The sequence below is a fragment of the Triplophysa rosa genome, linkage group LG12, assembly GCF_024868665.1.
Source record: "Triplophysa rosa linkage group LG12, Trosa_1v2, whole genome shotgun sequence".
In the NCBI taxonomy this organism is placed as follows: Eukaryota; Metazoa; Chordata; class Actinopteri; order Cypriniformes; family Nemacheilidae; genus Triplophysa; species Triplophysa rosa.
In genome coordinates, this window is record NC_079901.1 from 14,639,952 (window position 1) to 14,665,728 (window position 25,777).

Sequence of the window (25,777 nt, forward strand, 5' to 3'; positions counted from 1 at the left end):
TTGTGCTGTTTAGCAATGAAATAACATGCCATGATTTAAAGGTAAATAGATGTATTAATTTATAATAATGTCCATAGATGTCCATAGCACAACATTCAACACACATTTATCAGCATCATATTCACATCTGTGTGCATTGCAACAAAAGAATTGAAAGCTTATACAAACTAAAATTCCCATCTAGGTTTAAAATGGCAAAACCAAATCTGTCATGTTACATATTAACATTTTTGAGTTGTCTAGATGGTACTGTCAGTGTGAAGCTAAGCAGAGAGAGAAATGGAGAATACATGGTGAATTTCCCCAATCATTCTCCGCTGGGTCTCGAGCCCTGTCACATGTCGGCAGAGTGTCGTTCATCACTTCTGAGCTGTGTGCAGGAATGATGGATGAGATGCTCTCTTGCACACATAAGGGCAGTTAATATTTTTGTCCGGTGTCTTTTTGTGCATCCTCTTCAGTCAGTATTGGTGACTTTGGGAAAGACGTTTCTTTTGGGGGGTATTTATGAATTAAATGAATGTTGCACCAAAAAACTGATGCGAGAAGGTCTCCACATTGTGAATTAAAAATGGATTTAGCCCACAGTTAGCTAGTGTTATAAAAAAGAACATAGTTGTAAGCCATAAAGAATGGATTGAGCACTAAAGCGATATATAAATAACTGAATTTCAGAGATTTGATTAAATATACAAGTTTTGTTGGCTGGTGCATGGCTCTAAAATATTAAACTTTTTAAAGGGAGAAATCTATTTTTGCATTATTACATTCGTCAAACTAAAGATTTAAGACAGATTTTACCATTAGTAAGACTGACCAAACAATCATCACAAAAGCACTTTGGAGAAGAATGCAATTATACCCAAATTCAAACGAAACGACAACAACATTTGTATGTTGAAATAAAATCTGCCCATCTGGAACACTGGGTCTTAATATCAATGTATTTACACATGAGAATGCCGAGAAATAACATTGAACAATAAATACTCTTTGCAATAATTACAGAAAAACAAAAAGGTTCAGAAGGCCATACACTGTCCCACCATTAACTTAAAAAGAAATGCAAAATCCCCAGGCACTGAAACATCCCACTGTGAGCTACAAGCAACACACATCGCAAATCACAAACTGCAAAGGAGGAATCTTAACAAAAAGTCACAGTGTGTTAACAAAAAGTTGGGGAAGTTCAAGTTAAAGTATAATGAGAGCTATTCGCACTTCGTCAGCTTTGGTTAAACCCTATACAGTGGTTTCTAACTCGCTGGACAATAAAACCACCAGCAACATCAATGTTCTAAAATAGCAAGTCACATCTTCTCCATGTCTCCATATGGACAGCTGACAAGTAAAGAGCAGAGGACTGTCTGTATGGATTAAGTGGCGCCTCATGCCTATACATACTGTTACCACAGAATCCAGCTCAGAAACGATATCCTTCTGCACTCTGACAGGAGTAAAAGAACATTCAAAAAAATGAACAGTACGTATGCACAGTCCTCTATTCTCCATGACCCTAATGTCACATTACACTTGTTAAAATGAAGCTTTCCTTCTATCACTTGTTTCACAGAGCCAAAATGGCTTCCAGTGCACAACCACTTCGAGATGGCTATTTCCTCTCATTGGCTCATGTCAAAGCCAAAGATACTACAGAAATGACTATCGGGTTTTCTGTTCTTTTAATCACGTTTTAGAGTCTCAGTCAGCCACTTAAGCCGTATTGTAGCGAGCAGCAACCTTGGTGTAGTTATAGTAACCCATTTTGGCGAGTTTCGCCAAGTCTTGCGTCGTTGTGCTGTTGTTGCTGGCTAGATTTTCCCTCTCGCTGTAATCGAAGCTCTCCGCTTCATAATCTTCATGACCCTCCGCATCGGGAAGAACGTCTGAGGAAGAACATGGAGATGCACAAACATGAGTCCACCTGCCCATCACAGAATAATCTCAGAGAATTTTCATTGTCTTTCGATTGTATTCACTACATGTTCAAGGGATAGTTCACCCGAAAATAAAAATTCGGTCATCATTTACTCAACCTCGAGTTGTTCCAAATCTGTGTGAATTTCTTTGTTCTGATGGACACAGAGAAAGATATTTGGAAGAATGCTTGTAACCAAACAGTTCTTGGCCACCATTGACTACCATAGTAGGAAAAAAACAATGGTAGTCAAAAGTGCCCCAGAACTTTTTGCTTTCCTACATTCTTAAAAAAAAATCTTATTTGGTGTTCAACAGAACAAAAAAATGATGAGGCTATTTTTCCTACAATGGTAAACACATTTCTGGTTTGGTCTCAATGAAACATTCCTAATAGCTGGCATGTGACTGACAAAAGCTCTCAATTAGTCAATTTTTATATTCTATAAACAGCCCTGGAAGAAATTAAGATACCACTCCAAAGTTATTTTCAGTTTTTCTTAACATTTATAGGGGCGGTTTCCCAGACAGGGTTTAAGCCTAGTCTCAGACTAACTTAAATGTGAGAGATGCCTTGATCGAAAACAACTTGCACTGACATAATTTAAAATATATCACTGTGATTGTTTTGTCTCAAGATGCACACAGTAATATTTTTTTTGTAAAGTATGTTTTTTAAAACAACTTAATTGTCCTAATTTAACTAAGGCCTAGTCCTGGTTTAAGATAATCCTTGTCTGGGAAACCGCCCCATAGTGTTTAGGTAAAATTGGCATTTTGTGTAATTCTGTGAACTACTGATCACATTTCTGCCAACATTACTATACAATAAAGTTATATCTACTAGTTAGTGAACCAAGAAAGAAGTAACAGAATGCCCAAGGTCAATTTTTAAAGAGTAAGTAGCATATGATTTTTAAGGTCCTACTTTGGTTTATGGAGTGTCCAACAACAAGTTTATGAACATACAAGGTCGTAATAATAGGCAGTTATTCTTACTATACTTCTTGTCTGACTCTCAAATGATTCGTTCCGCGATTCATCCGTCTAGTCCCCTCCTATCCGCTAGCCTAGTGTCATGTGATTGGTCAGATGGTGTAGTCTGTTGTGATTGGTCAAACGCGTTCATCATGTGTCGCAAATGGAACGCCTACCATCATTACTGGATTACGGTTTACAGGTGGTTGGATGTCATAAAAATTATTTCATAAAACATTCTATTATACGTATTCATAAACGTTGAAAGTATTTGGAAAATTAATTGATCCTTCTGCAGATGCCAGTAAGAAAAAGGACATTTACAATTCTCTTGTAACAGTATTATACTTGGACTAGTTGACACGGCATACAGTGTACGGTGTTCGTATCTTCAGATGTTATTACAATACAGATAGTACTCGACTCAGTTTTTGAAATAAATACTTTGAGAGTTAATAGATTGAACAATTAAATTAGCTGAGTTAATAGCAAGATAAACAAACTGTAATACCCCAGAAATAACGGTACATGCTAATGATAGCGTTATATGCATTAGCTAAATACAGACATAAGGTACACAAATATTTCTTGAAGTTAAGACAAAAATAAATATTCACACTTACAGGTTGTGATTCGGTGGAGCTAACAGGTCCAAATAAGGTTGGTATTGCCCCCTCGTTTCAAGGATAGTCGTTTCACATATCCTGCAGTGAACGCGCCAAGATTATTGAAGCAATCTTCGGTGAAATGACGTGCGCACAGTAAAACCATGGGCTTATACTCCTTTGGTATCGTTTGAAAAATGAATTGTAACCATTGTTCCCTCAGAACTTCTTCCTTTGGTAGTTGAAATAAGACGGACTTAGTTTCACAACGTAGAACACAGGTTCTAGACATGATACACACGCATCACGAACGAGCGACAGTGTTTTGGGGGCAGTCCCAGCAAAACGTAGGCGGGGACTATGTGCAGTGACGTAGATACGCGGCGGTTAGAGACTCGGACTAGCTCATGTCTTGTTTGCATGATTCAGAGTCGACTCCCATTTTTACAAGCCGATAACTTTATTTATTCACCTTCGGACTTACAACTTGGCAGACAGCTTACTTTCAAACACGGCAACATAACACACTGCATGAAATGTAATTTTCATGATCTCATGCTACTTACTCTTTAAGAATGTATTCTGACCCTAAAACTGCACCATACTGTATGTTAAGGACGACAATTAGATTTTTCTCCATAACTCCATGTGGTGACACATATGCATTCCTGGCACTAAACCACCAAAATAAAACCACAAGAAAAAAAAATCATGATGTGTTTTCCCACTGTGCCAGGTGCAGTTTCACTGACAGACAGAGACTCGCTTGTCACTTGTCAAAAATAAATATGCAAAGAAAAATAGCCAAATAATCTCATAGTTTCAGGAACTACAGTTAGCATGTATAGCAAAATGTTACCTTTGCACCCTACCTCTAGGCTACATGGTTCATTTTCAACAGGATAAAAACTAATTTTCTATAACATTCAGTCGCGAGTAAGTGGCATCTCACCTTGTCCTTCAGAGGAGGTGTCCAGGATTCCATGTTTCACCTTCATGTGTCGGCTGAGGTTGCCCTTCAAATTGAACTTGCTGGTGCAGTAAGGACACTTGAAGGGTTTGCTGCCGGCGTGAAGGTGCATGTGACCCAGCAGGTTGTACATTCTGTTGAAGGACTTGCCGCACACCTACACAACAGTTTCGGTAACTATTAAACACCTGTACCTAATGCAAACTCGTGTTCAAGTTGACCTTGATATGGAAGAATTCTACTAAAATAAGTACTCTCACCCACCTTGCACTTAAACGGTTTCACGGGCAGATGGACGATCATGTGCGTTTTAAGCGTCTGTTTTTGGACGAAGGTCTTGAAGCAGACGTGGCACTGGAAGGGCCGCACGCTGGTGTGGATCAGCATGTGACGCTTCAGGTTGGCTGAGAGAGTGAATTCTCGTGAGCACACTTCACATTTGTATTCTTTCATACCCTGAGAGAGAGAAGGACAATGGCAATATATTTAAAGACAAATCCATTTTGGCCGTCAGATATGAAAATGGCAGAAAATAACTTTTGTAATTAGCGGCAGACTTTTGTGCTCTTTTTTTGTGAGCGGGAGGGAAATGATTTATCACTGGCATCAGCTGAATGAGAAAAAGTGGTTAGTTGTCATAAGCGCAGCTGAATGAATCAGTAGGGTGCCTGTCTTGCTTGCTCACTAGAATTCATAATATGGAGCAAGAAATCCACACATTCGCTGTTGTTGTCGCAATGCTGCAGGGTGAATAGACATGCATAAATGCTGCAATGAGAGCTCTGATGCTCCACGAAGACACAACATTCTTTTGCATGAACAATCTGACCATTTAATGAAAATCTTTAGTGTATCCAGAGATTAATGTGGTCCTAAAATACATTTCAGCAAACCTGTTGAATTTGGACACAGAAACGGCACCTGTTTTTTTAATAACCCATGTGTTTTAATACAAGAATGAAACTCATTGTATTTTAATAAATACATAAATGAAACCCATGTAAACTAGATGATTACTAACACTGAAGCTAGAGAAATGACTAACTTGCAGTGTATTTTTTGTTTATACCCTGCTGACCCGTGACACATTCTGTTTACAGACACTGCAGTCGTGGTGAAATGAATCAGATAGTCATGGAGAGTCAGAAATGAAAGGAGGAAGTATTCGCTCGTAAGACACACTTCGCTGCACAAAGCACACAGAAACAGAAGTTCCCTCTGCAAGCGGGAGAGACGGAGAGGTGGGCGGGTCAATGGCAGGTTAGGAGGCGGATTGGATGGCTGGGGGTGGTTATGAGGGGCTGACAGAGACAGCTCTGTTTACACTAAAACTTGCTATGGCAATACCTGAGACACATATTCAATATTAATTTGAACTGAGGATAAATTATTATACACAGATAATGCAGATCTTACTGGGGCTGTGAATTGAATGCATTGATTTAGTGCAATTGATTATTACAACAACAACAAAATACATATGAAACTAACTGTGACACGTTTTTGTGAGTATACTTGATATGGCAGTAAAACAAACAATATATTTTCTTTAAAGACCTTTAGAAGAAATGTTTATTCACGGCTTACATCTACAATAATAAAGTAATATCTTTGGACTCTTTTAATTTTCTCTGTAAAATTGATGTACAATAGTGGCCAAGAGTGATGTCCAACTTCTGGACAATTTACACAATTTGCACATTATTTAAATGTTTTATTAAAAAGATTAAGAGCATTCAAAATCGTTTGCATGTTGCATTGGTGTGTTTGGGGTATAAACTGAAGCTCATCTTTGGGATGAATTTAAGGTGGCTCGGACAAAAAAATTATACAACACGTGTTCAAAGTTTATAAAGACCAAACAAAAAATAATCCAGTGGTTTGATAAATATCACAAACATAAAAAGCTATATTAACTGAATAAAATCTTTTAAAATCATTTAAGTGACTTTTTTTGAATGGGACATAAAAAAAGATTAAAATCCAATAGATAATTTCTTAAATTTACATATATTATTTTAGTTTATTTAATAAAAAGTATTGAATTAACAAATAATACCTTTATTTTTTGGCGAATTCAAATAGAAATATTTGAGTTACTTAGATTTACTTAATTTTTTTACTTACAGTAGGATGACTACAAAATATTACAACTGGATAAACAAATATTAACAACAGATTAAATGGTAATTGTCAATATATGCTTTATTTCCTGTCAGCTTTATGTCTTTCTATGGATTTAATATTATATATTTGAAAGAAACCTTAATCCCTGATATGCTGTTGTTTGCCGAATAATTTTGACCGATAAATACCCTAAAACAGTGGTTCTCAAACTTTTTTGTTGTAAGGACCCCTTTGTGTAGAGTGCATTGCTTTGCGGCCCCCCAAATAAAGATTTATAATCTTAATCTTAAAAATTATATTAAACCAAGAAAATATTCAGTTAAACAATGCTAAAACATCAATTCTTTTAGTTGGTGGTGTTGTTTTTCTGATGTTTGATTGCACAAAATGTATGATAAATATCTATATTTCTAAAATGCCACAAAATCTGTGGCCCACTGGAACCATCTTGGGGCCCCCAGTTTTGTATTTTGTCCATTTTGTACCATACACATCATATTTTGATGGTTTATCTAACCTGAGGGGACATTAAAAGCAAATATTGTATGCCTTCCAGACATCACTTTTGAACACTACACTACTTTGTATGCACAATTGTGCCTCATTTACATTAACCATTAATTTGATGTACATTTTCATAGACAGCCCTATTTTTAAACACTCCATGGAAACACTCAAAATGAAAAAGAAATGTGGACTCAAGTCTGAATTTGGTTTGTATGTCACTGTCATCTATAACACGATGGCTGCAATGACTACGAACCTTGTGTTCGAGGGCCTGCTGTGTCAGTACCTTGTGTGTAAGCATGTGTTGCTTCAGGTGGTGGATCTGGACGAACTCCATGCCACACTCGGAGCAAACAAAGGGCCTCACGTTCTGGTGCTTCATCAGGTGGTTCTGAAGCTGGCTCCGGTAGGCGAAGGACTTGTGGCATTCACTGCATTGGAAGGTGGTCGGGCCTTGGTGGCTGACCTGGTGCCGCTTGAGATGGGCTTGGGTGGGGAACTCCATTCCGCACTGCGTGCAAACGTGACAGTGACCGCTCTCGTGCTTGGTCTCGTGGGTGCGCAGTTCGCTGGGGTATGCGAAGCCCCGGCCGCAGAATCGGCAGCTGTAGGGCTTGATGTCGCTGTGCTGCAACATGTGGCGTTTGAGATGGCTAGTCTGGGTGAAGGCCTTTTTGCAGACGGTGCACTTGTGCGGCCGTGTACCCTGGTGCGTCAGCAGGTGCGTCTGCAAGTGGCTGGGCTGCTTGAAGAGCTTTCCACAGTGCACACACTCGTGGGGCTTGATGCCGTTGTGGCCGAGGATGTGCGTGACCAGATTGTATTTCGAGGTGTAGGATTTCTCGCACATGCGGCACTTCCAGCGCTTCAGTCCTTCTCCCACATCTACGCAGTACGACTCGTCAATCTGCACGTTGATGTCCAGCCGATCAATTTGCATCCGTCGACCCACAGAGCTCTCGGCATCTGTCCAAACCATGGACTGCCCCCCCTCCTCGTAGTCTCCTGGCATGCTCATCTCAGCAGCTTCATACCCGATCACGCTGGACTCATAGTAGCGCCTCATCACCGGCGTCACATCTTCCGTAGTTTTCAGATTCAGAGCTCTCTCCTCCTCACGTTCCTCCTTTCCTTGTTCTTCCCCAGAAGACATTGGCAATGCATTTGCAGGCCCGACAGTGCTTGGCTTAGCGTTAGCTTCAGAATTGGCATCAACCTGTTGGTCGCTTGGTTCTCTTGAGGATTCAGGGTAGCCTTTGGTACAGTTCTCCTCTTTCACTGGCACTCTGTTGGGCGTTAGATCCAATACCTCTGGCTCGCTGTCTGTTTGTTGTGGATTTGAGAGATAACAGGGACATGAAAACTCAGTTCTCTCTCCTTTCACCGGATTCGGTGTGTCCAGGGACTTTTCCTATGGTTCTCCCTCACTAAGGGGCCTCTTGGTCCTCCCTCGGGGACCAGGGCGCCTCCGCTCTGACCCGTGAAGTCCTTCCGGCCTCCTATGAGGCTCGGATAGATAGTCTCCGTTGGCTCCGATCAGCTGATCTGAATATTCGTACTCCATAGCTTCCACAGGGGGAGGGGGACCGTCGCGCGTCATCCCCTTGCAGAAGCCTTTTGGGGCAATGGTGGCTCCGAAAATTTCATTCTGAGATATGAGGCCTAGCACAGCGGCCTGGGCCAAAGACAGGACCACAACGGGGTCAGTCTGAGTGCCGGCATCCACTCCATGCTCCATTATTTTAGAATAACAGCTGACAAGAGGTACCTCCTGCTCCTCCTGTGAACAGAGAGAACGACAGGTCAGAGTAAAACCTGAATCGATGAAGAGCAAGTCTTTAGTCAGTACAATACAGTCATAGCAACAAAGTCTGTCTAAGGCTGTCATGGCAACAGTGTCACTACAATAGAACTATCAAGTGTGTCAGTGCAATAGCATCAGTCCAGTATCGAGGTAAAGTGTCGCAACAACCAGGGTGACAAAAAAGTGGCATCTTGATGGACGCTGAGGACTTTTAAAAGGACAGTTCACCCAAAAAGTAAACTTCTGTCTTTATCTATTCACCCTCATGTTGTTTAACTGTATACAACTTTATGAAATACATAAGAATATATTTTCAGAAAAGTGATTTTGTGTCCATTCAATGGAAGTCAATGAGGTCTGTTGTTTGGTTACCAACGTTCTTCAAAATATTTTCTTTTGTGTTCTGCAGAAGAAAGAAAGTCACACATGCTTGGAATAACACAAGGGTGAGTAAATAATGTAAAGATTTTATTTCTCTTCAAACCCTTTCATTTGCCAGACCAAATCCACAAACATTTTATTCCCTTTACATTGTGAACATCCTAATATAAAAAAATCATAATAGCTTCTAGTTGTGAAAGAAAGATGACTCAGACAACGCCTTGTCTTGAGAACGCATTAGATAGAGGAGATAAGACAGATCTTTGCGAGCACCATGCATCCTTCCTTGAGTCTCTACAAACGCAAGGCACAAAGAGCGTCTGGATCCGAGCGGGAACTCTACATCCGTGGACTATCCACAGCATTTCCTGCAAGGTCACGAGCTCTAGCTTCCACCACTCACTGTGAAACACAAGCCAGTGAAGTTTCAGCACTACTAGATCTAAGTGAGCAGTGAAAGTGTGCCCAGTCTATTTGCAGACTTCAGGGATTGACTGAATCTAACGTGACCACCCCAGAGAAGTGATCCATCTGAAGCATCCATAGATGCTCGACAGTAATGTCTCTTCCTTTGAGGCTTGTGATTATATTACTTACATTTAGACTAAACTTGGTTGAACTTAGCTCACAACATCTTACCTCACCTCACCAGTTCACCTGTGTTTTAATCAACAGGGAGAGACAACTGCCAGAGCATTTAAGTCATTGCCGTATTCAAACTCTAGCAGAGCAATGTGTGTTCAGGAAGTTGTTAACACACATTATCGCCTCTAACAAGCTGGTACCTTAATATGCGCAAAAAAAGAATACGGATACAGATTTCAGCAGAAATAAAAACAAATGCAAACGGAGGGAGAGGGCGGGTGAGAGGGTCATGGAGACTGACAACTGTACAACAGAGAATGAGAGACAGACAAGCAGAGAGTGGTGGGGGGCGAGAGAGAGAGAGAGAGTGAGAGAAATGAGAAGGGAAACCTGGATGCCCTGATAACCATGTCATTTATAATTACTGCTTTTAAAGCAGTCAGAGAGAAACAGACAGAAAAAGAGTGAAAGAGAGAGCGAGAGTGCGGGGAGAGAGAAAGAGCGAGGGTTACTGAAGAAAGGAAGAGAGGAAAGGGAGGGAGGGGAAAGAGACTGAGTGAGTGAGGGAGGGGAGTGAGGAAAGAAAGATAAAGAGAGATAAAGAGAAAGAGTGAGGGAAAAGAAGAGGGAGGGGAGCGGGGGATGAGAGACAGAGAAAAACAGAGAGTAAAAGAGAGAGAGTACAACAGAGAAATAAAGAGGAGGGGTTGTGGGGAGTGAGAGACTGAAACTAAGACAGAAAAAGAGACGGATTGAAAAAAGAGAGATAGAGGAAAGGGAGGGAGAGAAATGAAAAACAGAGACAAAGAGAGAGAGAGAGAGAGAGAACAGGAAAGAGTGTATAAAAAAGGAGAAGCAGATGAAATGAAAGACAAATGAAAAAACCAGTCAGCCAGGATAGCAGCCATGGCTCTGTGAGGAGGGCTGTAGTGAATGTAAAAATAGATTTAAAAACAAACCGATAGTGGAAAGATTAGCATAGAATGAACTTGTGTGTGCGAGTATGAGAGAGAGAGAGAAGAGTAGATAACAAGAGAAACATACATTTTATTTTTCTACCAATGCAGTAAGAGTCTAAACAATAAAAAAAGAAAGTGAGCGTACAGTTAAATTGCGGTTTTGCCGGTATTCTGTGTGAGAAAAAGTTAATTTCCCATATTCGATGAACACAGGTGAAGTCACAAACTTCATAACAACAATTAACAAACAAACCAAGTTCAACCAAAACAACACGTGACTCGGTTTGGCCGACGTGCATGTTTGGGTCGATCACTCACCACATTACTCCTGGTGTGATGTTTCAGATGTTTCAGGGATCTCATCCTTCAAGAGAAGTAAGAGGAGCAAAAACCACCAGCTCCTATTTATAAGTGAGCGAGGGAGAGGGGGTGGAGCCAAGCTCATCCTCCTCCTACTGTTGCTGTTATCAGAACTGACTGTGCCTGCCTCTCACACACACACACACGCGCGCACACACACACACAAACCTATTTCTTCCATTCTCTTTCTTTTTCTTTCTTTCTGTGTCTCTCCCCTCCCTTCCTCACACTCCCCCATCTCTCATTCTTTCTCTTTCGCTCTCGCAAACACACACACAAACGCGTGTTTCATCTCTCGTTCTCACGCACACACTCCATACGGTGGACCCTTCAACAAACATATTTCTTTATGAAGAGCACGCTAACAAAAGCCCACACATACAATGCTCACTTCCTTTCAAAGGTGCACAAATGTTGCCAGACGCGCACACACAGTAATCACCGGCACACTGAGTGGCCGTGGAGGTGTTTCTGTCGTTGTCAGACAGACATTGAGTGAGTGAGATACGCCGAAATGTTCCCAGAATGCAGAGGAGTTCCACAAGTCTGTTTATTTGTGCGTCTGAAATAATTAAGCAGCAAGACGCTGTACAGCGTCTGAGAGGCACCACGCACACACAAAAATGACTGACAAAGAAAGAAAAGCAGTTTGGAAAGAGAAAAAGGGAGGGAGTGAGACAGACACACAGGGGGAGAGAGAGAATAAGAGGAAGAGGGAGGGGGGAGTGAGACAGAGAGGTATAGAGGAGGAGGAAGGAGGAGGGGGGAACAGGAGAGAAACAGAAAGAGAGAGAGAAAAGAGAGAAGAGAAAAAGGTGGGGGAGGGCAAGAGAAGAAGAGAATGCAGCAAAAAAGGAGGAAGAGAAACTGGGGGAGGGAGAGAGCATAAGAAAAGATGAGGTCAAAGAAAAAGAGACAGAAAGAATGAAAGAGAGAATAGGGAGGGAGCGCTCGCGAGGGGGTGGGGGAGTGAACGAAAGATAGAAAGACGGGAATGCAGTGAAAGAGAGAGAGAGTTTGAGCAGGAGAGAGATAGAAACAGAAAAAAGGGGGATGGTGTGGTGTGAAAATAAAAAAAGAAGAGTCCATCAGCAAGAGAAAAAGAGGGGGAGTGCTGGAGTGGGGTGTACAGGCAAAGAGAGAGAAAGCGAGAGAGAGAGAGAAAAAGGATATTAACTATTAAAGTTCCAGTTTTCCTCCGAGTCTCCGTCAGGAGGCGCCGTGATAGGCTACCTGCCCGCCGGGTTGCTGGGTGTGTGCTGAGGTGTTCTGCTCTATCCTAATTATGGAAAAGGTTTTGGATTAGTCTGGCACTTCCTGTGAGCTTATTAACAGTAGGATATAGACTGGCCGTCCCACAAAAAGACCCACTATTACAGAAAGGAACACACCTTGAGTGAAGGACTGTGCTGTATACCATCAGCGTGTAAGAAGACTGGAGACATTTTTCATCACTGAGCAGGAAAGGGCAATCCATGAAAGCGAGAGAGAAAATCAAGCATTGTAGGAGAGGGCAGAGAGTGTGTGCGTGTGGGAGAGAGAGGGAATGAGGAAGAGAGGAAACACAGACTGTATATGTGTGTGTCAGAGTCAGAGAGAAACGTGTGTGTGAGATTGTGAGAGGAAGGGAGGGAGAGAAAGAGAGATAGGCAGCAAAGGGAAACAGACAGAGATAAAGAGAGATTGAGAGAGAGGGTGTGCGTGAGTGAGTGAGTGAGTGAGTGAGTGAGAGAGAGAGAGAGATAGCAGGAAGTTAAGAGAGAGAGAGAGAGAGAGAGAGAGAGAGAGAGAGAGAGAGAGAGAGAGAGAGAGAGAGAGAGAGAGAGAGAGAGAGAGAGAGCAGAAAAAGAGTATGGGAAGAAACAAAGAGATAAGACGCAGAAAAGACAAAGAATCCACAAGGAAAAAGAAACGACCGGGGACGCGTACATAAAACAACACACAGAGCTGTCCGCCTGTGGGGAAAATAGAGAGAGAGAGAGAGAGAGAGAGAACAAAAGTTTGAAGAGAGAAAGAATACACTGACTGGAATACTCATCCAGGCCCATGTTTCTTTTTTGTTTGATAAGAAACGGCTCGAAAACCTGTCCTCTCCCCATTTCGCCAAGAAGTATCAGACTTGTGCAAACCAGCCCTAACATACACACACAAAGGGAAGAATACATGAATTATGAACGGCTGCTAGTTTCTTACCTTCTGCTATTGTGTCCGTGTGCTCATTTGGCTCTCTACAGGTTGTGGAGATGAATGGAGAGTTGTGTGTGGTTTGAGAATCCATCTACAGGATTTAACAGACAGGTACTCGCTCTCGGCTGCATTCTTCTTGTGTATGTGTGTGCAAACATCAGGTGCCTTACCTAAGTGACACTTATAGTTTGTGTATTGCACTGAAACAGAAGAAATAGGAGAACGTGAAAGAAAGGAATCAGTCTGTGTGGGATTTTATGGCAGTATGTATATGATACCGAGGGAACCTGTAGGGTTAGTAGAGAACATGCACATGGTTGTTCTCACTTCTGTGGAGAATTGAACACCCTTGAGTGTTAGTATATGACATGTGCGAACATTCTCCAGCCCATTGCAGGTGATATGTGTGGAAATTTAAAACCCTTCACCAGTATATGACACCGCCTCACTTCATGGTGATGAAAGATGGACAAAGGGATGTAACACAAACACAGTGGTTAACTTTTTCTCGACTAAAAGAAAGATGTAGTCCAGACAACTCTCAGCCCAAAGGTGGTTTAAAATACTACAGATAATATGTCAAATTTGACAACAGATATGAAAAGGATTTTTTAAGAAATCAACGATTTCCGGGATTGATCTGCTATTTATTAACCAATCAGAAAACAAGCTAATCCTTCTCTGCTTGTGAACCACATTGCATGTTTGAGTTCGCTCACATCAGATTTGTTGTTTCAATATATTTTTGAAGGGCACGGTTTTATGATTTCAACCTTTGAGCTTTAAAAACACGCTTTGCATACACACACAAAAAATGTATAAACACGCTTTGCATACACACAAAAAAAAAACATTTTTCCAGTCCAGGCCCAATTATATAATCATAAATGAAAAAAACTTGCGGTACATTCTGATCGACCCAGGAATAAAAAGTGCAAATAAACTACTATTTACTTAAAGTGCTCTTTTGTCAGACATTAATGTTGTACTTAATATACTACAAATTGTGTTTTTTTGTACTTCTATTCATGGTGTTTTAAAATACAGTTGAGTACGCTTACATTTTCTTATGATTATCTTAAGTACTTAAAACTAACTTTCTATTTATTATATACAAAATTAGTGTGTGAAAATGGAGCACTTTAAAGGATTAAATGAAAATTATGTCATCATTTACTCACCCTGTTGTCATTTTAAACCCGTGTGGCTTTCTTTCTTCTGCAAAACACAACTTTGGTCCCCATTGACTTCTGTTGTATGGACAGAATGTTCTGTTACCAACATTCTTCAAAATATATCTTCTTTTGTGTTCTGCAGAAGACAGAATGTCATAAGGGTTTAAAATGACGACAGGGTGATTAAATGATGACAGATGTTTTTTGTTTTGAAGGTAAACTCTTCCTTTAAGACCATTTAAGTGTATTATAGTGCACTTTGTCACCTGGATCCACTAATCTAATTGGACAAGTGGCGTTCCAAATGTGCTGTAATGATATTTGGTTTCATCCTTGCGCTCGAATGCTTCACAATTTGTTTAACTGCGTTTGACCGCATTTGTTCCAAAAAACTCAACTTCTGTGTTTTACATTGTGTTGTACTGTAGGTCATTGTAAGCAAACACTGAACAAAACTAAACAAACTGCTTTAAATAACGAAACACACTTAATTGCAAACATGCATTTAACCTAAATGTTCTCCAACATGTTGTTGCAAACATACACAAAACATTTAAAAAACACAAGAGGTGAATGCAATATTGATAGCTACTATGCACCAGGTTAATCTAAACATGTCTACACAATAAATCATCTTTTCAAAAGCTACATGCATGTACTCAAAGACAGTCAGCTCATGTCTCTGTTGCTGTCATTGAGCCTCCAAAGGTGCTGCTATGAGATTGGGAGCCATTGGCGTTACTCTTGTGAAGCCTGAATGGCTCGATCCCAGCCCCCCTCCCATCCTGAACACACACACCATCACTGCCACTTATTAACCAAGACTCGATGGACATAACCTTTGACCTTAACGCTGACATTACTGCCAGCGGTTAGTTCCTTTCTAAATTAACTTCTAAATCATTTGTCCACTTGTGTGAATGTATTGCGAGGACAAAGGGAGAGGGTTTATTCAAGTTCCAAATACACAGTGTCGATTCTGTCCTGGACGTCTTAATCTCATTCTCCCCAAACTGCTGCTGTTCAAATTTAAGGGACTTTTACAAGACTGAAAAACAACTTCTACACTGTTGATTTTAATGTGTGTGTTTTCATTGGGGAAAATATCAAACTTGATCTCACACACGCACGCACGCACGCACGCGCACACACAAGCGTAGAAGATGTGGGCTCTCTGAATCCTAGAGAAAATTGCACTCCTCTTATTTAGGATACTATTACAGATAAAATGTTGGGCAAGAAATGGTTCTGCCGAGCGAACCCAGAGCAAAAAGAATGAGTAGAAAAGAAAAAGACAGTTGAGGAAGGAGAAGTGCATTCAGCAGGAGGATATAAAAGGAAGAGAGAGAGAGAGAGAGAGAGAGAGAGAGAGAGAGAGAGAAGGAGGGGGAAAGAGACAGAGCAAGAAAAAGAGAGAAGAGGAAAAGCAGAGTGCATGAGAGAGTGGGGGGGGAGCAGATGAGTGAGCCAGCGAGAGAAGGAGAAAGAGGAGAGAGAGATCAAGAGAGAAACGGGGCAGGGTGGGTGGTTGAGCAAGAGAAAGAAAGAGGGTGAGAGACGGCGAGAAAAAGACAGGAGAGAAAAACAGAAGGGGGAAGGGAGAGACACAGAAAGAAAGAGAGACATAAGAGACTAAAAAAAAAACACAGAATAAAAACCCAACGTCTGGCTCCAGCTCCAAGAAGAAATATCAATGTAAATAGGAGGCATTATTGTATGCATTTGAATGAGACAGAAGTCCACACCCTGCAAACTCAGTTGTGAAGGCACAAGTTCATTGTGTCGGGCAACGCAGCCGGTGTGGCCTAGAAGCATTCAGGAGGGCCACTCCTCTCGCTGCCTGCAGTCTGAGGTTGGGAGGTCAAAGCCTCAGCTGACTCCCGTCGTTGCCTTCAAGAGAACAGTTGCCTCCTCGTGCCGTTTCATCTCATAATCCTGCTAATAGCTGTTAAATGGACTCGTGGCACGAGTCTGGTCGCCTTACTGTGCGAGCGTTCCCGGCTTTACTGTTATTGGTACGTAGCTAGTTTCACATTCAGTTTCGAGAACACAACAAAGATGCCGTTCTGTACACCCGCCCATAATATAACTCTGGGCGTGTGGTCATACACAAATAAATGAAGAGGCCATATGCCTGACCATAGGCATAAGTCTTATAGAGTCTCATAAACAGTCTGGAAGAAGCGTCTGCCCTTCCCGCTCTTGCTCTTTTGTATTTCTCTCTCACCTCACGGTAACAAATTTCTACCTGAATTACTTTTTCTTTCTCCCAAGTTTCATTCTTTTAAATCAAAACCCCTTTGTCTCTCTCTTCTTTTGTACCTTCTTCTTGTTTCCATGGTTACCCCTCTCTCTGCGCTGTACACTATCTATCTCTCCCTCCGTTTGCCTTCTCTGTCTCTCTCACTCTGTTCTTATCTTTCTCATTTTGCTTTCATCTCTGCCTCCCTTCCTCCTGCTTTATCCAACACCCTCCTCACTCGGGCTTTTATCTCTTTTCACTTTCATCTGTCTTTCACCTTTCTCTCCCCTTCAAGCCTGCCATTCCATCATGCTGTTTTTTTCCGTTTCTTACTTACGGAGAGTGAAAAGTTTCATCTGTTGCCCTATCAATTCTGCATTTTTAATCATTATCCTTTCGCTCGATCTCACATTTCCGACACAAGCTCTCATTGACATGTGTGCTAGATAGAGAGTGGTCAGTTCTTACATTGAACGTTCATCTCTGGGCTGTTCCTCTGTTCTTCTTACATTTGAAGAAGCTCGGGCATGAAAAGAATTGAGTAAAAAATATCAGTTTGACAGGATTTAAACTATTTAAATTCACCTGTTAAGGCCATGCACACCAAGGATCAAAATACATTTAAATCCACTTCGCATCGTGCCCAACAATGCCTCTTAGCTGCACTGTAACCCACTGCTTCTTGGGGCTTATTGCTTTAATAGACCACTTCACAAAATGTAAACACTGACTGGTCCAGAGGCACTTACGGTTTCATTTTTATTTATTTAATTTTTAAATCTTACACACATAATTAAATCGTAAATATCGTTGCTGTCCTTCTAAACCTCGTAAGTCCAAATTCGCTGTTTTTCAGGAAATTGAAAAAATTGACTTTTTAAATAATTACATACTGTGTTGACAAAGTTGAAAAGCGGTTTTTAATATTTTATATTGGTTAGATATTTGCAATGACAAACATAAAGGGTGACTAATAATAATTATTTATATAAACATGTTTCAGAAGGACAGCAGCGATATAATTCGTTTGCCTTTTTGATTGGGTTGTAAATGTTCTGTTGGTTGTATTTTGTTCAAACGTTTGTGTATTGTTAAAAAACTGAAGTAGGACGTTCTTCTGGACCAGCTTTGAACCAGCATTGTTCACATCATCTGAAGTGGTCTATAGTTATCATTCTTGATGTGAACCAGCATTTGCGAAAGCTAATTAACTAGATTAAAGTAACACCGTCATGGTTAATTTATCTATGTGATACAAGTGAGATCTGTTATACTTAAGGCTGCTTCATATTTGGAAAAAAATTTTTTTTAAACATACAACAAAAACAAAAATATTTACTCACCCTCAGATTGTTCCAAACCTGTATGAATTTCTTTGTTCTGCTAAACACAAAGAAAGATATTTGAAGAATGCCAGTAACCAAACAGGTCTCGTCCCCCATTGACTCCCATAGTATTTATTTTCCCTACTATGGCAGTAAATGGGGGATCAGACCTGTTTGGTTACTGATATTGTTCCAAATATCTTTCATTGTGTTTAGCAGAACAAAGACATTTATTCAGGTTTGGAACAAGGGTAAGAGAATGATGACAGAAGTTTCATTTTGGGTGAATTATCCATTAACTATTTAAGGAATTCTAAATTATTAGTTTCTTCTTGTTCACTACTAGGTTTCAAAGAAGTACTTTAGCCTTGTTGGTACGACTAAAGCAATACATAAGACATAACATAGGTTTCTGAGTTGAAATTTGCTATACGGTGGGACATCATGCTGTGCCAGCTCAATGCAGTGAAGATGTCCCTTTGAGACTTAAACAGCTTCTATGAGGAGAAATCAGTCCTCACAAACCACTGCAGTAGTACATACAAACCGACAACAAAGAGAACCAGCAAGATACGTTAATGCTGTACTTTATAAAGGATTAATTAAACATGTTTATATGGAATTTCATTAGAACTAAACCGTTAGCTTTAGGTCGATGCACACAACGCACATAGCAAAAAGTCCCCGGCACAGTTTGATTGAGTCTGACTGCAGTAGGAGGAAGTGTTGTGCTTCAGATCTGACTGAAACTATCCTCCCTCTCCAGCTCCTTCCCTTTCCCCTTTCCCTTTAAGTACCACAACTATTCAGAAAAGAGAATAAAGAAAACCTGAATAGAGGAAGAGAAGAAATAAAGGCCCCAAAGAGCCGAAGAAAAGCGAGAGAAAAAACAATGAAAAGAGAAACAGGAATGAAAAGCAGCCAGAGAGAAAGAAAGAGAGACAGCAAGAGGGAGGGGGAGATACAGAAAGAGAAGCAGAGCAAAGGCTACCGCAAAGAGAGAGAGAGAGAGAGAGAGATAACCGCCTTTTTGAAAAGATACATTTAATGGCATAAAATGAAAAGCACAAGACAATCTTAACCAGCCTACATACCAATGAGGGCAGAAATGAACCTATTTGTCTGGTTTAAATGCACTGGGATGTAAAGTCCATCTTAACTACACAGCTTGTCAAAAGATTTCATCATGCTCTTGACAGATAAATCTGTGGTAAGTAGCAAGGAGGAGGGTTCTAATTTTAACAACAAAATTAAAACTTCATGCCCTTAAGTGCATAAAGCCTTCAAGTCTAATTCATTCAAAATCATAGTGAGTGAATCATTTGCTACATCGGGAAGGTTTGCCACTTACCTCTGAGTGATCGTGCTCTACATTTAGCACAAAATCTGTTTAAACTTTGTAAAATAACAAGCTAATCCGCTCTCACAGTAAAAATGCATTAATTTAAGTGAGCTACAGTATATCAAGGGACATTTATCATGCTTAAAGCCCTTGTGTGGTAAGGTCACGTGTTTGCCCCATTCTGACAACATTAGCTAATACAACTTAGCTAAGTCAACCATATGATGCCTTTCCATCTGGCAAACATGATGTCACGATCAACAATGTGATACAGTATATTGAAGATGCAATCTGTAATTGGAAAAACAATGACCTTCTTTGGCTATACGGCATGCAATAACCAATAATAATAGATATTGTGAGATCAAATGAGGGTAGAGGAATGTGGCAGCATGCACAAGCACTACCTGTTTAGAACAAGTACAGGAGGGCACAGTTAATCCTATGTTGTCAAAAATAAAATGATGAATATGATAAACAACAATACGATACATAAAACAGTTCAGTTCTGTTGAACAGCTTGTTGCGCAACAATATTTTCATTTTGCTCATAAATATGTTGCCAACTGCATTACACACAAAATCTGTAGTCTAAACAAATCTAAACAAGAATTGATCTCTATTGTGTCTGCAATTATTGTTTCTTCAAAGCTGTAATTTCATCCCTTAAGGCTGGAATACACTACAAGACTTTTGGGTCATTCCGTGTCAAATCAACCAAATTTTCAATATTTCCCTGGCTCTAATTTTTTTTACAGAAGCAAGACCAACATCTGGAGTGATGTTAAAAAATTATGAAATGCCACCAATGAATAGTTATTAAGTAATCGATTAATTTGTAGAGGGAGGTAAAAATGTAAACTTTCACCTGAAATTTGGAGCCATATTAGAGGGGGTAAAAAATGAAATGAGAAATATGCCAGCATCATAATTTTATTTTTACTCAGAGATCGGTATATATATTAGTAGATCTGTTAATTTTAGCAATCCTTGATGCATTTTATGCCAATGGTGAAATCTCAAAAATGAAGAAAGGGCACTTTTTGTGTTCTTTTTACAAAATGTGCATGCCTGTAACTCCAGAACTGTTAGAGATACCTTAATGTCCTTTTATATTCTCGTAATTGACCAACTTGTCTTTTGGGAACTACATTTTTAAAGCCCTATAAGCTTTAGTCCTAGAGAAATGAGGATCTAAATGTGGCTTCATTAGAAAACTGTTAAAATGGACACATTTTCAGTCATCAAAAACGAAATGTGGGTCATTTTTAAAAATCTGTCACTTAATTTCTTTTAAAGAGGAATGTCTGAAGAACAATTAATGTTGAAACTAGAAATGTATCTTTTTTCCATAACCATTTCAGTGTCCTTTTGGCACGGAGTTACTGTCAAAATTTATCGGGTTAAGGCACATTAACTTGCAATGAATAGTTTATTTATAAGATTCTATATTTCTTCGAGTTATAGGGAAATTTTAAGGATGTTGTTAATTATGGCTCGAACACAGATGATGTGAGGAATTGCTCCGTTTGTTATAATTTTCAAAATGAATTACATTTTGAAGATGCTCGAAAACTGATGAAAGTTTGCATACATGTTAAATGTGGTGAAAATTTTAAAATACTGTTCAAATAAAACAATATTTTTGCATTAAAAGAAGCACCCAAGCCATCTACGAACAATACAAAGACACAGGCCATTTCAGTTAGGGCCAGAACCCCTGGCAATGGCCTAACAACCACTCAGAACCTCAACAACCCCACAGTAATGCCTTGGCAACCCATTTAAAACTCCTCAACAAACGCAGAGCAACGGTCGCAACTCTGTGGCGTTCACAATTTTACACGCGCACAAGGCCATCACATTATATTAATAAATCTACTAAAGACGCCAAATGCTAACTGTGTGGGCAAACACAACGAACACAGACATCATGTTAATTTAACAGTCAATTAATAGCAGCACTGTAACTTGTGCGCAACACTAACTGGTCTGTAGTATGTTAAAACGTTGCTTGTTTACCTTTTTGACTTGAGACAATTGAAAACAATCCTATCCAGTGCTTGGACACAGACAGACTCACCTGCTTTCACATACTTCACCCCGAATTAATACGTATTACACTCACATATGTAAGAATGTTATCGGAAGCTTTACCGCTGGCGTTGAGTAAATGTAGTGTGTGCCGAAATTCAAATTGTGATGAACAACGTGAACGCGACGCAAGGACAATGTTGATGGGTAACTTTTGGTGTCTTGTTTGTCCACCACTGCCCTCCACAGGACAGAGAAGCTACTGCAGGACAAATGAGTTTTATTGCATAAAATAGTCTAATTGTTAATCACTCCATTAAATATGTAGTTAAAAAGATCCCTTTAATGCAAAACGGTTTCACTATACAGTTCTGATTTTGCTACAATTTACTTTTGTGACTAGTGGTAGGCTACCCATGAACTTTAACTTAAGGGCTGCAATGACCGCTGTATACACAAGATGGCACCATTTAAACATGCGCGTGATTAACAAGGTGATACACGGCGCGAAAACTGCACCTGAAACCAAACCACCATAGTGACAACAGGATATATCAAAGATGGCGATACACGGTGGAAACCGCCGAGCCAATCTCCGTAAGTTACTGAAACCCAGCTTGAGAAACGAGTCTCCCTTGCACAGCAGACAGTTGTCCAGAACGGCTTTGTTTAAACAACACTGGTTTAGCAAAACTCGCGGTTGTGAGTTTTAATATTTTTTAGGCGTCAGTTTGTTTATACCAATGTGGTTGTCGCACAATAATTTGTGTAACGTTATCAGTTCACCTCGCGGTTCAAGTTTGGCTTACAGTATGTGCAGACAAGTCAATGCAGGACAGGTTCTCTTTATATCGTTGCCACAAAGTTGAAAGCGCATAATTCTCAGCACATCATATCATTTGTTTGACTGAAATAGCAAAACCTGTTAGAATGGTGACGTCCACATATGCTCCATCCATGTGTGCGCTCACATCGTCTTTACACACGACGATTTCCTCTTGTGCCATTAGATGGCGCGAGAACCTTACCGCAAACCTTCTCGCTCCCGGGCATAGTGGCAAAGTCTTCATTTATGTTTGTCTGTTTCAGATAACCAGAAACATGTTATTTTGTCACTTTCAGGATGCTGTTGAGGTAAAGTCTCTAGGGACGTTCTGAAATGACATTTAGACTAGTATTAGCCCAATACTTTTTGTCACGTTAATGGCAGATCATTTCCTATCCAGAGTTTCCCATGAGCACATTGAGAGAGTCCAGATCCCCGATACTGTCTTCCTGAAGGAAAGGACTGCATGATGGTTTGGAGATGGATAATGTACTTGTCCAGCACTGCAGATGGATCAACTGTTTGCATGTGTGGAGTTTGTTCTGTCATCATTTGCTGTAACTCACTCCCTGTTTCGGGATCATAACGTTATTCCTCCAGTAGGAATTTGTGGAATTCTACACTCATGCTGCTTTTGTAACAGAGCCGCTCCCTATTGAACACACAAATAGGGTACGCACAGAGGTCCTGATGTAGAGAGTTAGGGTTGTGGATGGATGTCTTGCATGTTAGAGAGGAAATAAAAGGGCTTCCAGATGGAAATGAACGTCATGAGCTGTCCAGATGTGCGTGTTGCAATTTAGTGTTTTTTTTTATTGTGGTATCTAATATTCTGAGGTTGCGTTATTAAACCAGCAATCAAAGATGTTTTTAATCTGTCGTTTTGTTTTGTCCACATATTGTGCGATTAAAAACATGTCATAAATAATTTTCCTGGCTTAGATTTGTTTATTCATAAAAGTTTATTTCCTTTGTCATTCCCAAAACTTTTAACTCAAAGAAGGCTTTATTTACATGTCAAAGCATATATGTATGAAATAATCCAATGGAACAAACAGAACATTTTTTTCAGACGACTTTATTGAGGGTTTCTGAAACCTGTACGAACAAGAGAGGCTTCTGTACTTGTGTTCAACAAAACTCTGCCAAGCTTTGATTTCTGAGTGTGTCAGCCAGCAGTTCTACCCATAAGGCAATTCATGCAGATTCCAAGCCCTGTCTAACTGTACTTTGCCTTTGTGCAAACTTGAATTTCTTGTGTTTGCACCCTTTTTTGAGCTGCCTGAATTGAAACTTTAAATGGGGAGGCACATTACTTCACAAAGTTTAAAGGGGTCATATGACAGGCCTATAACGACTATTATCGTTTGTTTTAGATGTAATGCAATGTGTAGACACAATTTAAGGTTCAAAAACGCTGTATTTTTCACATACCGTGCATGTTTGTTTGTATCTCTGCTTTGCCCCGCCTCTCTGAAACGTGCAGATTTTTTACAAAGCTCATGGCTCTGAAAAGCGAGGTGTGCTATGATTGGCCAGTTAACCAGTGCGTAGTGATTGGTCGAATACTGCAAGCATGTGATGGAAATGTAACGCCTCTTACCATATTTGGAACATCAGGTTCCAAAGCATTTGTACTGACAGGTACGCCCACCTTACTTGTGTATACATTTGGGCGGTCTTAGTCAAATCAAACCACGAACTGACGTAGATCTGTGGGGGTGTGGTTAGTCTGTTTTAGTATTTCACAGTATGGATCTTACATAGATTTTGTTCTCATTGTTTGCTCAGGCTCTGGCTTTTGGCCTTAGTTTTGTTACTGTACCTGCCAGGGAAGGGCACATGGCTTGTGGTTATTTTATTTTTTATTAAAAGGTTTGTATCAGTATAAATGTCTTGTGAGAAGAAGGTAAGCAGGGAAATTCCACTCACAGAAAACTGAAAAGATAACTGTACTTCTTTGTGTTTCACTCTAAAATATGTCATTTTTAATTCATAAAGTAGTCAAATTTAATATGATGGTATTAAAACTGAGCAGCAGTTCTTCTAGTTTCTGTTAACTTATTGTTTTTTTAGATAATTTAAAAAAATGTAAACTTTTGAAAATTTTACTGAATTTATTGTACATTTTATTGTGATTCAGACCAGCACTTTCAAAGAAACGTCTACAGAAGGGAATAAAAACAACATCAAGATGAGAGCTATCGAATGGATGTTTATGATGTCCAAACCTGCAGCTGGTTTCCCGTGGTGTCAGGTAAACTTCTCCAGTTTGCTCATTCTTGCTGCACCAATCTTCTTTTAGTCAAATGGCAATATGTTTTTTATTCGGTTGTCTTTTGAAATTTCCCCGGTGGTTAAAGTTGTTTTTCCTTGGTCAAACTTTAATCATTCCCAGAGCTGGCCATTTCTAGTGGTACAGTAATTTTATGACAACAAAACAGACATTGTTTTAATGACTCACGAATAACCCTGCCAAGAGGAAGAACAGATTTGAAATCAGTGCTTCCCGACTGATTATACACATCGACATCCTCAGTGTTTGACTGTGTTAGCTATTAGTTAAGAGATGCTTGTGTTTGCAGGCAGTGCTTTTTTTGCTAGTGTAAATCTAGAAAATATAAGCAGTAATATATCGTTGCTGTCCTTTTAAAACCTTGGATGTCGAAAAAATTTTACATGAAAAAATACTGTGCTGTCAAAGTTGAGAAGCACTTTTTAATACGTTTTATTTGTTAGATGTTTGCAAAACCCAGACAAGCATAAAGGGTGACTAATAATAATGATTTATGACAAGAAATAAAAATCACAAAATATGGAGATACAAGGTTTCAGAAGGACAGCAGTGATATGAAATCTTTTAAACAATTTTTATTTTAATATTTCTTTATGGTAACGCTAGATGCACTAAACTTATTGCATTCCTTATTAGAAATTGGTGTGTACAAGGAGTTAAAAACAAGCACTTTGAGGGAATTTGGCTCAGAGAACGAGTGATTTTGCAAGTTCAGTGCACTTTAGTGTTCATCTTGATTTACATCATCACAGTGGTTGTTTCTTAGCATAGCCTGAGGTTACAAATATTGTGTTAATCTGATGGAGGAGTCATAATATATCAAAAACAAGGATGCCATCCTGAGAAGGTGCTGGCTCCCATTCAAGAGATGTCAATATAAACAGTCAATCCTCCTTCAGTATGGTTTGTAAAATTTCTGCTTCAGGCAAATGTTAACTCAGAAAGTTACTCTCACAATGCATAAGCCTTTTAGTTCTGTCCTACCCCACATCTCCTCAGAGTGCCTGCCTAGACGTGTGTGGACTCACACCTGCTTCTATATCAGGATTCAAGGGATGATTCATGGACCGTGTCCCAAAGCTAAAAAAGTCTGCCTTTGCAGGCAGTATACGGAGGTATAGGAAGGCAGCAAGGTACATCTGAATCAAGTGTTTGCA

At 39.9% G+C, this 25,777-nt stretch overlaps 1 protein-coding gene and 1 long non-coding RNA gene across 6 annotated transcripts in view; one reads left to right on the plus strand and one right to left on the minus strand.

Moving 5' to 3' along the window:
* Positions 1-46: 46 nt before the first annotated feature.
* On the minus strand, positions 47-21,717 carry znf710a (zinc finger protein 710a). 5 transcript variants are annotated; one of them, XM_057347516.1, is made up of 5 exons: positions 21,487-21,717; positions 7,361-8,884; positions 4,735-4,926; positions 4,453-4,627; positions 47-1,886 (listed from the first exon to the last, which is right to left on the minus strand). In XM_057347516.1, exons 2-5 carry the CDS (start codon positions 8,255-8,257, stop codon positions 1,714-1,716), a joined length of 1,437 nt encoding a protein of 478 aa, XP_057203499.1. In that variant the 5' UTR covers positions 8,258-8,884; positions 21,487-21,717; the 3' UTR covers positions 47-1,713. The 5 variants fall into 5 exon arrangements, with proteins under 5 accessions (XP_057203499.1, XP_057203497.1, XP_057203498.1 ...); XM_057347514.1 differs by lacking the exon at positions 21,487-21,717 and adding an exon at positions 13,387-16,459; XM_057347515.1 differs by lacking the exon at positions 21,487-21,717 and adding an exon at positions 12,585-12,924.
* Positions 21,718-22,006: 289 nt separating this feature from the next.
* Positions 22,007-25,777, plus strand: part of LOC130562486 (uncharacterized) — a 32,555-nt gene continuing 28,784 nt past the window's right edge. Inside the window, exons 1-2 of the long non-coding RNA XR_008963964.1 lie at positions 22,007-22,095; positions 24,468-24,581. This is a non-coding gene — a long non-coding RNA (uncharacterized LOC130562486). The remainder of the gene's footprint in view (positions 22,096-24,467; positions 24,582-25,777) is intronic.

What these genes read in the sequence shown, in the direction of transcription:
- znf710a (XM_057347516.1), bottom strand. Translation starts at nt 8,257, where the DNA reads ATGTCTTCTGGGGAAGAACAAGGAAAGGAGGAACGTGAGGAGGAGAGA. An exon ending in TGAAACCGTTTAAGTGCAAG is followed by an intron (nt 4,628 to 4,734) that starts GTGGGTGAGAGT and finishes ACTGTTGTGTAG; the next exon opens with GTGTGCGGCAAGTCCTTCAA. An exon ending in CACCTCCTCTGAAGGACAAG is followed by an intron (nt 1,887 to 4,452) that starts GTGAGATGCCAC and finishes GTTCTTCCTCAG; the next exon opens with ACGTTCTTCCCGATGCGGAG.